The sequence below is a fragment of the Mus pahari genome, chromosome 2, assembly GCF_900095145.1.
Source record: "Mus pahari chromosome 2, PAHARI_EIJ_v1.1, whole genome shotgun sequence".
Taxonomy (NCBI): domain Eukaryota; kingdom Metazoa; phylum Chordata; class Mammalia; order Rodentia; family Muridae; genus Mus; species Mus pahari.
In genome coordinates this window covers 134,856,343-134,871,540 of record NC_034591.1, presented here as the reverse complement: position 1 = coordinate 134,871,540, position 15,198 = coordinate 134,856,343, and the positions used below count along the sequence as shown (strand labels likewise).

General features: G+C 53.0%; 1 protein-coding gene across 2 annotated transcripts in view; it reads right to left on the bottom strand.

Annotated features, from left to right (window-relative positions):
- Positions 1-15,198, bottom strand: part of Cacna2d4 (calcium voltage-gated channel auxiliary subunit alpha2delta 4) — a 115,038-nt gene that overhangs the window by 3,896 nt on the left and 95,944 nt on the right. For both annotated transcript variants that reach the window (XM_021190563.1, XM_021190565.2), the window contains 8 exons: positions 9,769-9,830; positions 8,441-8,485; positions 8,194-8,256; positions 2,807-2,877; positions 2,363-2,438; positions 1,780-1,832; positions 1,267-1,319; positions 894-914 (listed from right to left, as the gene is read on the bottom strand). In XM_021190563.1, coding sequence (XP_021046222.1) covers positions 894-914; positions 1,267-1,319; positions 1,780-1,832; positions 2,363-2,438; positions 2,807-2,877; positions 8,194-8,256; positions 8,441-8,485; positions 9,769-9,830 — 444 coding nt within the window. The remainder of the gene's footprint in view (positions 1-893; positions 915-1,266; positions 1,320-1,779; positions 1,833-2,362; positions 2,439-2,806; positions 2,878-8,193; positions 8,257-8,440; positions 8,486-9,768; positions 9,831-15,198) is intronic.

Here is a 15,198-nt window from a genome sequence, read left to right as displayed (position 1 = left end):
TGGCAGAAGGGACTCACAGAGCGTGCAGGTGGGAGGAGCATGTCTGACTGCATCACCGTCCCAACCAGGCCCCGTGAGAACTGCTAGAGGTGACTTCCCACCACAGCCAGGAATCATGAAGGGGATCAGATCCAGGAAGTGTGGGCCCAAGGACCTGCCTTGGTCAGTAGCAACCAGAGGGGTGGAGGGGAAGTGAAGCGGGGTGCCATCGTTTGTATAAGAAAGCCAAATGAGGCAGTGGGAACCTTCTTGCTACCAGATGTCCATAACCCAGAGACTGTTGAGCAGGGTGGGCTGAGGTCAGACATCTTTGTGGCTTAGGAGCCCCACATCTCCAGGACCCGGGTGCCATGTGTGTCTCTTGGTTTGTAAGGAACAGATGTGCTTTCCCAGGCTGGCAGCAAGCGTCAACAGCAGCTGGGACAAAGTTGCCCTTTGCTTTGTGTCAGGGCCCCCTCAACCTGTCATTGTCTTTGAGGTGCTCTGGCCTTAGGCACAATTTCATTCAATGTTATCCTAGAGGACACACCTTCAAACCTGGAGCCTTGTCACCAGCACAGATGACACTGCTTTTGTCACTGGGGTGACCTGGTAGCATCTCAGCTCCGTAACTGGAACCTCTCAAGAGGAGATGGCTGTTTCCTAAGGCAGGGCTATACTTATGCCGCTGGAAGACTTGGTTTCCTTGCTTCCCAGAAGTGGCGCTTTAAAGTGGATTAAGGGTTTGGGGACAACACCCCCCCACAAATCAAGGAGTGTCCTCGAATAAAGGACTCAGATAAAGAAGCTCATCTTGTATGTGCTCACTCCCTGGGTACAGGCTTAAAGGGCAAGCCCACACGACTCCCTGGTATACCAGGATAAAGTAGGATCTTTCAGTCAGAATTACTTACAGTGATGGAAGACAGCTTTGGCTGCCCAGCGCATGAGCCCACCACAGGGTTGGACGTGGCACAGGAAAGGCACAGGATCACATGGGGGCAAGATGATGTCATAGAGTGGTGATGATGTTATAGGGCAGTGATGATGTCATAGGGCAATGATGATGTCATGATGCAGTGATGATGTCACACGGAGCGAAGGCGTTCAGAGGTGACGTGACGTCACACACAGAGGTAAGGGAGCCGGGAGTGAGGGGGAGGAGATGGATGAGATGAGATTACGAACATGATCACTTTGACACCCATCCCGCTGTCACTGATGCCAGACAGAAGCTTTCCAAGGAGCTTACCAAAGTGCTGCCCACAACTGCCTCCTCGCACTTACCCTCTGACCCTTTGTCCTGCCAAGATCCCCAGGCACTCCACTCTAACAGGAACCTGCAGGATACAGAACACCGTCTTGGGGGCCGGCTTGTATGGGTCTAGAGATGCCATTGCATCTAGCTGCCACCTGCAGGAACCTGTCTTTCTGCACGAGGGCATGAGTGACAGAGGAGATCAGGTGGTGCGGCATGTCTCCCTCTTCCCTTGGCCAGGGAGCCAGGCTACCTTCTGGGCCACTTGCTGCTGTTTTAAGGATATCCTCATGCTCTAGTCTCCATATGCAAGGGAGTCCTCTTCTACTGTCACCCCTAATCATGACCCAATCCTCCCACAAAGGGAATTCTCTTCACCTGGGACCCCCAAACCCATGATTCATGTCCCATCTACAAGGAGCCCTCTCCTTTGATTCCCAGCCTTACAATCCAGCTCCCAGGTTCAGGGACCCCTCCCTTCTCGTGACTCCCCCCTCCCCCATTCCCCAGTGTGGGCGGTTCTTCACCTAACCCCTACTCACAGGAGACATTCGTGCAGTAGCCACCTGGCCACCATCGAGAAGGCAGAGAGAGGCTGGAGGAGAGCAGAACTACTTCAGGGAGACAGCAGGTGATGTCACCACAGCCACCCTCCAGATCCCACCTGCCTGTCCCCGCAGAGGGAGCACCAAGGCAGAGTGCTCCTCACAGAGGGAGCACCAAGGCAGAGTGCTACTTCTGCGTGACAGCCACCCTGCACAAGAAAGAGCCTTGTGTAGGTCAGTCACCCCACAGTGGGCTATGACAAGCCCTTCAGGTGTCTGGTCATTTCTCATCTCTGGAGGGTCAGTGATGCAGACTCCTGAAGATCTCAACATTAGACCGGGGGGGGGTGTGGGGGGGATGTGTTCTTAGTGTCTGCACACCACTGTCTTATCAGTACCATCCCCTCAAGGACAGGACAGCCCCACAGCCCCAGGTGACAGGATGAGCAGCATCAGGACAGAGTCCGAAGGAACCTGAGCCAGAAGGTCTGAGGCTGGATGAGAATGGGACCAAGTGATGTTCTCAAGGGCAGGGCAGAGGATGCGCCCTGGTAGAGGGAAGGCCTGGGGTGACACTCACACTGAACAGGGATTCGGCTGCACTGTGGTGATGATCCGGGGGCTTGCACATGGCCTGGTAGTCATACATGGTCACACTGAAATGCAGAAGCAAACTGTGCCGAAGACAGAACCACTCCATGCCCTGGCCTGGGGGCCTTGTTAACAGAACTTATGCTGACTGGGATCCACGAGGGCACCCAAGTTAGAACAGTAAACTGGGAACCGACTCCCTCCAAGAGGGTTCGCCCATGTTTGGATGGTTTCAAGCCCGTGAGCAGCGTGCTTGCTGTCATAGCCTGTGGTTTTCCTTAGAGCGCTGCCGAGCTGAGGCAGGAGAGTCTGAGGGATGCCCACACATCCTCACACCCATTCCTAGATTGCCTTCAGTCTCTGGCTCCAGTCTGCAGGCTTCTGAGGTCAGGCTGGGGGCTCTCAGGACCCGGGAGAGCTGCGTTCCACTTACCGGCTGAACACCCCCATGCTGAGAAGTTGCTTCATGAGAGCACTGTCCACTTCCCCCAGAAGTCTTCCCATCTGTGAGGGGGGAGCTAGAGCTACCACTGGTTGTCTTTGTAGACATGCTTTCATGCAAGCCTCTCTACTTCCCTGCAGCCCTCCCCTGCCCCAAACTGCCCATGGCAATACTTTCTACATCATCCTGTCATCTGCAGCTGGCTATGCTGTCAACCCAGAGGGTGCTCAAAACAAAACAGAACAACAAAACCCCCTAAACAAAAAAACCACCCCCTCAAAACCCAATCCTCTCCAAACCCCTCCCCCCAACCCCCACGCCAAACCCAAAATGGTACAGAGTTTCTTCGAACAGTCCACATGAGTCAGGGCTTTCAAGAAGATGAGTTTGTGGACTTTGTTGGATGTGCTTTTTGTTAGTTGTGGTGATGTTGGTGATGGTGATGATGATGGCGGTGATGGCGATAGTGGTGGGGGTGTGGGGTGGTAATGTTAGTTAGTGGTGGTATGTGTTTGTGTGGTAGTGCAGTTTGTGGGGTAGTAGTAACGATGGTGATGGTGGTAATGGTGGTGGTAGTGTGTGATGTCAAAGGCAGGTTTTGGCAAGTTCTGTCATGGGCTTCATTCATACTGGCCTCTTCTGCCAAGGAAGGTAGGAGGCCTGGCATTGGCCTCCATGTTCTGTTCCTCCTCTGCATCTATTGCCTTTCTGCATCTGTATCCGCGTATGCTTGTCTTTCATCTGGCAGGTCTGGCCCTCTGGGCATCTCTATCTCCTTCCCTTATCCCTTCCCCTGCCCCTAGGTTTGATGCCAAAATAATTCCAGACAGCTTGGATTTGGAAAAGTGTTATCCACGCCACGCCCTGGAAAATACACACACACCACCACCACCACCACCAACAACAACCACTGCCACCACCACCACCACACCACCACCACCACCAACCAAACAACAAAACCCATTCCTTCCTTTCTGTTTTTGGTGGTTTGAATATGCTTGACCCAGGGAGTGCCACTATTTGGAGGTGTGGCTTCATTGGAGAAAGCATGTCATTGTGGGTGTGGGCCTTAAGACTCTCATCCTAGCTGCCTGGAAGCCAGTCTTCTCCCAGAAGCCTTCAGATGGAGATGTAGAACTCTCAGCTCCTCTTGCACCATGCCTGCCTGGATGCTGCCTTGTTCCTGCCTCGATGATCATGGACTGAACCTCTGAACTTGTAGGCCAGCCCCAATTAAATGCTGTGCTTCTAAGAGTTGCCTTGGTCACGGTGTCTGCTCACACCAGTGAAACCCTAACTTAGACAGTGATCTCATCAGTCAGTAGATGGCGGCTAGTGCAACAGTGCGGTGATTGCCCGGCCTCCTCCGAGGCCTCCTCCGAGGCGCCTGGAGTCCTCACTGCCCCTGCAGTGTGGATGATTCTGCTCATTTGGGTTAGTGCTTCTCTATTCCAGTGACTGCATGTGTTTCCCCTCCCATCCCCAGATAACAAGATCTCTGCAGAAACAGGTCCCTACCCCATAGACCACACAGGCCCTGCATATAGTTGCCCACTGGAGGGGTGTGTGTGTGTGTGTGTGTGTGTGTGTGTGTGTGTGTGTGAAACCTGAAACTTAGTGGTCTTTAAGACAGGGAAGCAGGGTGCTGACCCAAATTCCAGTAAACCCACCCTATTCTCTTCCTGAATTGTGGGCTTATTGATCACCAACCCTGTTGTTTAGTTGCTCAGTTCTGAGGAGGGAGGTCTGATGGTAAGAAAGCACATCTTGGACCCTGAAAGATACTTCTGCCTCTGCAAACAAAACTCCATCTCCTAGAACACCGAATGTTTCAGCAGGACATGCCCACTTTCCTTCCTTTAGTAAGGGAGTTTGACTGCAACAGTGTTAGCAATGTGGTCCACAAAGGACTACACTTCCCAGAAACCCTTGTACTAAGGGCTGGCCAATGAAATGGTGCAAAGCCCAGATGAGGACTTCTGGGAATCTCCTTAAAGTGAGAGGACTGTATTAGGGACTGTTGCCCTCCTGTTTGGGAAATGGACTAGAAGGCTAGAGTCCCCCTAGCTGTATGCCACCGTGAGAACACCTTTCCTAACAGATACATTTACTGTTGCCCTCTGTCCAGATGGAGTACTGCCTCAGATAGAAATGCTGGACTTGCAAAGGGAAGGATCCAGTGTGGATATTGGGTCCCTTTTCACGTCAGGACCCAGATTTAACAGCAGGTGCTATAGCAGGAATAGCGCTGGCCTCCCAAGAAATTACCAACCAGAGATTATCCATACATACAGCACAGCCCACACGCTGGTGGAGCTCTAGAAGATCCAAAGGCCTAGCGTTGCCTGCTTTTCGCTTGATGCATTTGGGATGGAGTCACGGTCCTGTGAGATCTGCTCTGAAGCCTGGAGTCCAGTGCATGGCTCAGGCAGGAAAGCATTTAGATATGAGTCGATTCCTGCTGTGGGGGTAGTTGTCCCAGTGCAGGGCTCCCTTGCCTGCTGTGTGACTGCCTGTCAAATATCCATCCATGTGCTGATTGATGTTCAGACTGGTCTGAGTCCCACGCCTGAGGGTCCAGCATGGCTCAGCTTACAGCTATCCCAGACAGTGCAGATGAGGAGGAGGATACGGAGCCCTGCTAAGGAGCTGCAGCTCCAGGCTTGATGGGGAGCCAAGAGCTAACCCAGGGGTCGGTACTCCTTATCCTTAACTTCCAGAGACTTACAGGATTGGCTGCAAGTCTATGAGACCCAACCAAGTGACTCAGAGCCAGTGAACTCTTTTCAGTCGTGACAGAGCAACTTGAACAGGGTCTTGCAGGACTCAGGCTCAGGCCATAGGGACTTGTAGCCTCCCTCTGTCCCCTAGACAAAACTGGTTTGAGTTTACCAACTATCCCCAGATAACAAGATCCCTGCAGAGACACGTCTCTACCCCATAGCACCACACATGACCTGCACATGGTTGTTCACTGGACGTGTGTGTGTGTGTGTGTGTGTGTGTGTGTGTGTGTGTGTGTTGAGAGGGGCATGTCTTGGAGCTGGTAGAAGCCTCTAGAAGCTAGTTTCATTTATACTCTTCATAAAGGATTTGGTTTAGCTTATAAGCCTATGAGAAACATAAGCTAACACAAAACTTGAGAAAATGAAGATGCATAAGCTAACTACTTAAGATAGAGAATGAAAATGTATGTTACATCTAATATAAATCTCAGAACAAACAGACGGACTCTGCAATGTCCTGGGATCATAATTCACGAGCGTCCCAGCGGGAATGCTCTAGGTAGAATGGGGACCAATGTGTTGTTCAAGGACCCTGAGTTCCCCTTCCCTGAGGTGACCCGACCTTGGCTGCCTGTCTTAGTTGTACAGGCTGGGGAGCAGAGTTTGGCAAGCTAATGCTGAGAGCTACATCTGGCCAATTGGGGACTTGATCAAAGAATGGGCCTTTTGCTTTCAAATGGTTGGGGGAAAAAATCTAAAGGCCATTAATATTTCAAGCTCATGAACATTACATGAGATGGTTCAGGATCCACAGCAGATCCTGTTCAAACAGTGCTCGCTCGCTCATGTGTCCCGTGACTAGCTCTTGCTCGGCCACCATCAGCGGCTGCCAATTCACAAGGTGGAGTCCCCCAAATCTTCTCTGCTCCTCCATGGGCCCTATGGGCCCATGTTCTGGCACACGTCACACTCTTGGGCCTGGCTGTAATCTTACGACATCTGATCAAACCGCCACCCTCTGCTACTCCTTAGGTTCATGTCAGCCTTTAGACCCTTGAGCAACCCAACAGGAGACCACAGCCAGTCATAGTCATAGGGCAGTGGGACTAGGGTTCGAGTGACCGAGACACCCTGTTGTTCTTGGACACAGAGTCAACTTTTGTTTTCATCTGTTTTCTGGCAGAATGGACCATCTCTGCGTGGAGGCCAGTGGCTGGGTAAAGTGGGAAAAGGAAGGAGGCCAAACCCAGGCACCAGGGCTAATGATTGGCCAGAGTTCTGGCAGGGCCCTGATTGACAACCCAGGCTTTTCCAGTAGGAGAAAACAGTAAAAGCAGCTTTCTCTTCTCAGCATTTGCTGTGCACTACTTAAGAACCGTCATGCCTGGCCGGGCGTGGTGCATGCCTGTAATTCCTGTTCTTGAGAGCCAGAGGCAGGTGGCCTGGTCTACAGAATGAGTTCTAGGACAGCCAGGACTATACAGAGAAACCCTGGCTCACCATGTCCCACCCCAAACCAAAACAAACAACGGGGGGGGGGGGCGGGCGAGGAGAGAACTGTCCCTGGGGTACCAGCTCCACAGTCCTTCAGTCCCCTTCTCTCTACCTTCCATGTGTGCCCAGTGTCCTGATGCCCTAGCTCTACTTCCTGTCACATTCTGACCGGTTCCACTGACACTCAGCCCCACGGGCATAGGGCTACAGTACGGCTTTGGGGAACAGAGACCACCCTGGCCATGACCCTGGTCAGTGTCAGCTCCGATCCTGCAACTCTTGTCAATATCCAGGCACCTGGAGCCTCTAGCTTGGGGTTGAGCCCTGACACCAAGTGGCCCAGCCTCTGGCTTTCAGAAGGAAGAAACTGAGGCACAAATCTTGGAAGCTGCTTGCTGAACTGAACATACACCTTCCTGTTGGAGATGACGGAGAACTGCGGGCTCGTGCCACAGAGCTGGTTCAGGTGGATCCGTTCAGGTTTAGTCTGAGGCTGAACAGGCCTCTTTTAAAGTATAATTCCTGGCTAATTTTAGGGTCTGATCCGTGGCTGAGCAGATATAAAATTACCATCGTGGCTTCCTCTTTTGCCTGTGTAGGTGGGTGGAGGGAAGGCAGGCTGCCGTGTGAAGCAAGGATGGTCCCCGTGCCCTCCTTAGCCTATGGCTTGGTGCCCTGCTTGGTGGCTAGAATCAGATAGCCAGAGAGCAGCACAGAGGTGGAGACAGTTCCCCTGGATACCATGAAGTCTACCATGGCGTGGGAGGATGGATAGACAAGACACAGGCAGCAGGAGGACTTAGGGCTCAAAAAAGGCCCTGAGGATTGTGTGTGTGTTGGGGGGACAGGGCACATGGTGGCAGGGCACATGGTGGCAGCACAGCCAGGCTCTCTCAGAGCAGTGCTGTTAAAGAGTACAGGGCACTTCCTTTCTGCATGTCGCAGAGAGGTTGACTGCTTGGCTACAGTTAACTGGGAGCAGTTTTGCATTTGAATGGTGCTCCTTGTTTGGAATCTTGCTTTGTCTTCTTGGATTGGGGAAACAACTTCTACCCAGATTTGTACGTTAAAGGGGAAGGAAGACCCCAGCCTTTTGTTTGCTTGGATGATGTAGCTGCTGAGGTCTCAACTTCCCCCCTGCCCTCTTCTTTCACTCACCTCTTGGGGTCTCTCTGAGATCAGGATGAAGCCATTGTTGTCTATGACGAAGCAGTCGAGATCCTGGGGGAAGAGGCCAGGCCAGGAGGTCATAGCCAGGGTTGTCTCTGGCTCCAACCCCCCTGCTCACTCTAGCAGCCCAGGAGGGCTGAACCCTGCAGGCAGGGTCAGGAAGGGGACATTTGAGAAAGAAGTAGTCCACAGAGAGACACAGGACACTGAACCTGTGCTCTTGGGAAGAACTTACAGTGTCCTCGCAGGTCTTCGGGCATGGCCCCTCTACTGTGTTGCACTGGAAGGAAGAAGGGACATCTGTGAATGGTGTGCACCTGCCTGGGTGTAAGTGCACGTTTGGATGCGTGTGCCTATATGTAGCGTCAAGCGTGAGGAATGCATCTACATGTATACAACGTGTATGTGTTACAGGTAGGCTTACGAGTGGTGTGTATGTGGAGTGCCTGAACACGTTTTATGTGTGGTATACATGCGATACGTATGTTCTGTGTGCAGGTGTCTATCAGTATATGTGCAGTGTGCTATGGACATGAAGGTGTCTTGTACATAGATGCACTTGGACTGTCATCCACATGTATGTGGAGGGTCTGTCTGTGGTAAGTGTGTCTGTACATATATCCTGTGTGGTACATTTGGGGAGTGCTTTTTGTATGTGGAGGATCTGCCTGTGGTAGATTCTGGCCTGCCTTGTGGACCAGGCACGTGTACAGGATGTGTGGGTGTGTCTCTGCAACAGAGTACTGAGCAACGGGCTGTGCTCTTCTGCTGGGGACAAACATGGGCCACCAGCACGGCCCTGGGGCTTTCATAAGATGGGTCCTTATTGTCCCCTGTCACCCCCACACACTTCTACCCTTCCTATGCAACTGCTTGTGCCCAAGGCAAGGGACCAGGCAACCAGGACTGAAGGACAGAGGGAGCTTTCACTGGGAGGAGGACTATGGCTAGGAGGACAGTGAAGGCTCCTGGTGTGTGTGTGTGTGTGTGTGTGTGTGCATGAGTGTGCACATGTGTGCATGCATGTGTGTGTGCGTGCGTGTGTGTGCACATGCATGAGTGTGCGTGTGTGCATGTGTGTGTGTGCGTGTGCGTGCGTGTGTGCATGCATGCGTGTGTGCATCCGTGTGTGTGCGCGCATGCATGAGTGTGCGTGCATGCATGTGTGTGCACATGCATGTGTGTGTGCATGCATGAATGTGCATGTATACAGATGACAGAGCAAGGGAAAGTTCCCAGGAGCCTGGACAGCAAATGAGGCCTCAGCCTTGGCCGGAAGGGCCAAGCGAAGCTCCGCCTTACTCTGTAGCAGACAAGGCTAGGATGGTTAGGGGCAACAGCAATGGCTCTGTTTTACCCTTTGTCTTGGGTCTGATCAGGGACAGGACACTGGGATGGGAGGGGGAAGAGGCCCAATACACAGGGTTCAGGGACGGTCAGGGAAGGCAGAAAGAGAACGAGGGTGTCTCTTGTGGCACTGATAGGCCGGGCTGTGGGGACAGTCCTTCCCTAGGGATGGCTTGTTGAGTCCTCTCCCTGCTTCTGGGTCCCCAGTTACCCTACCTGCTGCATGGCTGCCCAGAACTGGCGCTGGAGGTAGTCTGTGTGCATCTGGATGCCCACGGCTGCAGGAAACAGGAAGGAGGAAGGCAGGGCCAGATGAATGTTCAGGGAGGGAGGAGACGGTGAGAGAAGAAAATAACAGCACCCACTTGAAGAGAGGAGGTTCATCCCGGCAGCTGAGCTGGGGAGAAGCAGGGCAGGTGGGGACAGCGAAGGCTGAGTCTCTGGTGAGGGGCATTTAGGGCCTCTGGGGGCAGGAGCCTGGTGGGAATCCAGGCTAGTGGATTCTCCCGGTGGGAAAAGCCATACCAAGAGATGCCCGAGAAAGGTCAGGCTCTAAGGCCAGAGATGCAGGGGCATGGTTTCCCGGGAGCTCAAGGCACACTCCGGGTGCTCTTTTCCCTTTGACCCGGTTGACAAAAGAAGCTGGGAGAGCACTGTTTGTGCACGATCGTGGGACCAAAGGTGGCGAACCGAGTCCAGAACGAAGGCCTTCGTGAGTCTGGCAACTCACGGGCCTCGTGGATCTCAGCCCTGGTGTAACATCCTCTGGAGGCCCAGTCCCTGTTCACGTGCAGGAAGAAAGCTGAGCCGCTGAAGCCCAGGCCTAGGCAGACCACCCGAGTTTGCCAGGCCATTTCCTGGAGACCAGGGAGGCCATCAGCACACAGATGCTTCCCCTGTGATGTCTCCTATCACAGGAACCATCTACCTCTTTGATTCCCAAATAGGTCTGGAGAACCCAAGGGGGCACTCACATACTAAGAGAAATCTGGGACAAAGAACGACAGGAGAACATGGGGCCAAAGAATAGAAAGAAAAGGCAGAGCTATGCTGAATAGAAGGTCTACAAAGTAGGCCAACTTCTTAGTGTCTAGAATAATATTAAAGCCATTCTGGGTGCTCCGGGTGAGTCAGGCACCTTTACAGGCAGGAGGGTGTTTAATTCTTCACAGACTGGCGCTAGCCTCATTTAGACTTCATGGGCTGAGGGAACAGAAGCCGAGTAGAGGTTCTATGGCTCAGCCAAGTTGCCAGCCAGGAAGTAACAAGCCTAACTTCAGTCTGGAGCCCTGAGCCCGTAAGGCACAGCTCTGAGTTCTTCCCTCCATGTCTGGGTGGGAGGCTGGCAGGCAAACTGGTCTGCAGCACGTGGGCGGGCCTCTCATACACACTGAACACAGGATTGGCTTCTTCATCATTATGCCACCCGCTTAAGAAATTCTAAAGTCACTTGATGGCCATTCTGACTCTAGTGTCTGGTGGCTCTTCCACAATGTGCTAGTGTCCCAGTATTGGCACAGGGTATATAGATCTGCATCTTTTCTCAAAGATAGTGGGAATCCAGCCTGGCACGAGCCTGGGAGGTTTGATGGGGAAGGAGATGATGGAGGGTCACGCCAGTGGAGTTGCAGCTGGCGCAGCTGTAGCACTCACTGGACTTTCCCGGGCCAGAGTCCTGCTCCGGTTCACCTGGGCAATGGGTCGAAACCGCCATTGCCACAAAGCTGCATCTCCGGACTTTGGTGTTTTTCATTTTGAAGCAGGGTTTTTGCTAAGTTGCTCAGGCTAGCCTTGAGCTTGTGATGTGTCTGCCTCAACCTCTTGGGTAGCTGTGCTTACAAGCCTGCACCACTGTTGAGGCTCAGGGGACAGAAGTTGCAAAGGGCTGGATTCTCTAGACCAGAGCCTCTTGGAGCACAGCTGAAAGCCACTCCAGAGTTTCTCACCCAGGAAGCAGGCTAGAACCGAACCTGGATTTCTCGTGGCAACAGGTGATGCTGTGGCAGGTCCTCGGAGCCCCTGACCCAAAGCCTCCCCATGTAGATGGGTTTAACAAGATGAGAGCGATGTCCTGCTCTGCCCTGTCTATGGCTGCTGAAAACTCCACATGTGGTTTGTGAGATTGGAGGCCCGAATTTTTAATATTATTTCTTCTTAGAGTAATCGTGCGTATCCCTGTATAGTTGGCAACTTCCATGTTGGATAGTCCAGTCATGCAGCTGAGTTTGCAGGTGAAAAAGAACTGAGGTCCCAGGGGGCCCCTCAGCCCCAGCCTCAGGATTTCTGAGGTGGGTATGGGGAGCCTCTGTGATAGGGGCAGCCAGGCTTAAAGGTCCCGGTGGCTGAAAGGGGATGGTGGACAGGTAAATCCAAGAGGAGAAGCCATGGACACGCCACCCCAAGTGGGCAAATGCTCTGTCCCAGCAAGGTGGTGGCACTCAGCTCTCACTTGTCCCCTGAGGGTGCAGGCCCCCCCCCCCCCGTTTTGCCCTTTTCCCTTTCTCACTGAGAACTGCCCTGGGTGCTCACCGCACAGATTTCCTTCACCCTCCGAAACCCTTCCTGCTTCCTAGCACAAGCAGAGGGCAGCGGTGCTGACGCTGAGGGCAGCCGACCCCTCGGGATGGGAGGAGCTTATGACTTCATCCTTGGCTCCAGTAGTCAAAGGGTCCCAAAGAATTTCCAGAATGGAACTCTACTCTTTCTTTGGTAGCTCAGGGTGGGGCCCATGGGACCATGCAATTTCCAAGATGGAGGAGGTGTCAATGACTCTAACAGGGAGGTCTGGAAAGTGAAAGTCAGGCTTCAGGGCTGGGTGAAGGGCAGTCTCATGGCAGGTCCAGCCCCAGCTCCTACATAGAAGGCCAGCTGTCTACCCACTGCAGAATTCGGTATATTCCAGCCTATCCTCTATCTGTCCATGCACTGTCTGCCTTTCAAGGCTCATTCCTCCCATGGCAGTCATTTCTCTTGGTTCACCTCTGTTCTGAAGACCTTGGTCCCAGGACACCATAACAAAACTAGTACATACTGAACACACACACACACACACACACACACACACACACACACTCACATACACACACGCACATACACACACGCACATACACACACACGCACTCATGCACACACACGCACACACATACACACGCACACACACATGTGCACACACACACACATTGTGCATTTCTGCTGCGACCATCAAGCCAACCTTCTCTTGCAATGTGCTTCCAGGGTTCCAGTTCCCTCCTCTGACCTTTCTTTGACCCGTTCTCCATATGACTACAGAGATCTCTCAGAAGGCCAGCCCCACCACTCCTTCACTGGACCCTCACCCAACCTTCCCATTTAGAGCAGACTTTAGATCCCTGCAAAGCCACGCAGGCATGAGGCAGCCGTGCTGTCTTTGGCTTCAGTCTGCATCACTGTCTTCCTCAAACAGGTCAGTCCATTCTACTTCAGGGCATCACATCAGACGGCTCTTTCTGGAATGCTCTTAGCCTAGACCTCAGCATGGTTGGCTGGTATAATCAGATCTCAACTCTACAAACCAACTCAAACCTCGTCACCTGGCAGAGACTTCCTTGATCTCCCCAGATAAAGCAGCCTTCTCCATCATCATTTGCAGGAGCTCTCTCTCTCTCTCTCTCTCTCTCTCTCTCTCTCTCTCTCTCTCTCTCTCTCTCCCCATCCTTCTCTCTTCCCCTCTCTCCCTCCCTCTTAACCTCTTTCCCCACCCCCTCCCTGTCTCCCTCCCTCTCTCCCTTATTATCTGCTCTCTTCCTCTCCTTCCTCCCCCTCTCCCTCATTATTTGTTCTCTCTCCCTTTCTCCCTTGCTCTCTCTGTCTCTTCCTCTCTCTCTTCCTCACCTCCTCTCCCTTCCTCTCTCCCCTTTCCCCCTTCCTCCCCCCTCTCTCTCACTGCTGTTTTATTTTCTAAGTGACAGAGATTTGTTTATGTGGCTGATGTCTCACCGCATGGGGTGGGGTTCACAGAGGGCAAGCAGCCTGAGCTCTGACTCTAGACCTAGAGTCACACTGTCACATAACAGGGCTCAGTAAATGTTTCTCGGGCTAAGTAAATAAATGTGTCAGCACTTGACTGGGAGGCGGAGATCATGGGTGACCTTACTTCCCTGTCTGCTCAGACCTTCCCAGGCTCCTCCTCCCCTCTGGAACACCATTTCATTACTCACAGTGACCTGCCACCTAAGAGATTTGTCTCTGTGCCCCAAGCCCTTTAGTAATCCACTGGGAAAGGGAGATTTAAGTGAGAAACAAAGTGGACCTTCCTTCCTTCCTTCCTTCCTTCCTTCCTTCCTTCCTTCCTTCCTCCCTCCCTCCCTCCCTTCCTTCTGGTAAGAAGGGCAAGACGCTGATACAGAAGTGGGAAGAGAGCAGGGGCACAGGAATCTTCAGCCGGGGATCTGCCCTGCCAGAGGCTTGTATTCCTAGGCTTTGGTCCTGCCCCAGCACACTCACAGACGGAGCTCAGCCTTCAGCCAGCATCCCTGTTTTGTTGCTGTGGTAGACTCTAGGGACTAGAGGCTCTCGGCACATTCACGGAAGTGCCTGGGAGGACAATCTCCCTGAGTCACCTCGGGCTACCTGTTGTGTGGCTGCATCTGCCCACAATGTTTGATGAGGAGTCTCAGGGTTGGAAGCCTTGCTGAGTGGCTTGCCCAGGGTCGTTAAGAGAGCTTTCCTTATGGTTGAGTCCGATTGGTCCCCATCTTAGACCCTGACCTTAGTTTGTGAGGAACCTGCCAGGTGAAGGGTAAGTCTTCCCACCTGCCAGCTTACCTGGGTCCTTCCCCTGCCCCTGTCCTTCCTGCCCCAGCTGCCTTCCCATCCTGCGGTCCCTCCACAGGGACCTTGTGTGTGTTCCTCTGGGCTCATAGCCTGACAGAGCACCTCAGGAAGACCACTGGCAGCTGGGGCCTTAACGGGGAATTCACCCTTGATCTCTGGTGCTACTTTGTCGTCAGGGACGGCACTCAAACAAAGCAAAGCACACACAAACCAGTACAGTAACACACACATGCACGCGCGCGCGCACACACACACATGCACACACTTGCACAGGCACACACACACATGCACAGGCACACACACACAAGGAACACACACAGGCACACATGCGTGCGCACACATACGCACGCGCGCGCGCACACACACACACACAGGCACACATACACACACACACACACACACACACACACACACACACACACACACACACACCCCTGGAGCACCAATTTTCCCCTGCTGGCCTCTGCACCTGTGTTGATCCTTCTTGGCCTCTGATTGGCTAAACAGGGACTGTGAGGGAGGGGCCTGATTTCTGCAGCTGATAGCGGTGGCCTGGCAGGTACTCAGGGAGTACCAGCATCCTAGGATTCCTGGGTGGAGGCAATTGCAGAGCTCAACCCACCTGCTTATTGTGTAAGGCTTGCTGTGTGAGAACTCAGCAAGGGGTAACGGCTCAGCAGCTAACTACTTGAGAAGCAAAAGCATAGACTTAACCAACAGGAGGCCAGAGAGCTGTGGGTGATAGGGAAAGGTAAGGCGAGTTCCCCCCAAACAGCTCACAATACAGGACAAAAAGCTACCACAGGAACTCCTCTGTGATCAGAACCATAAAGT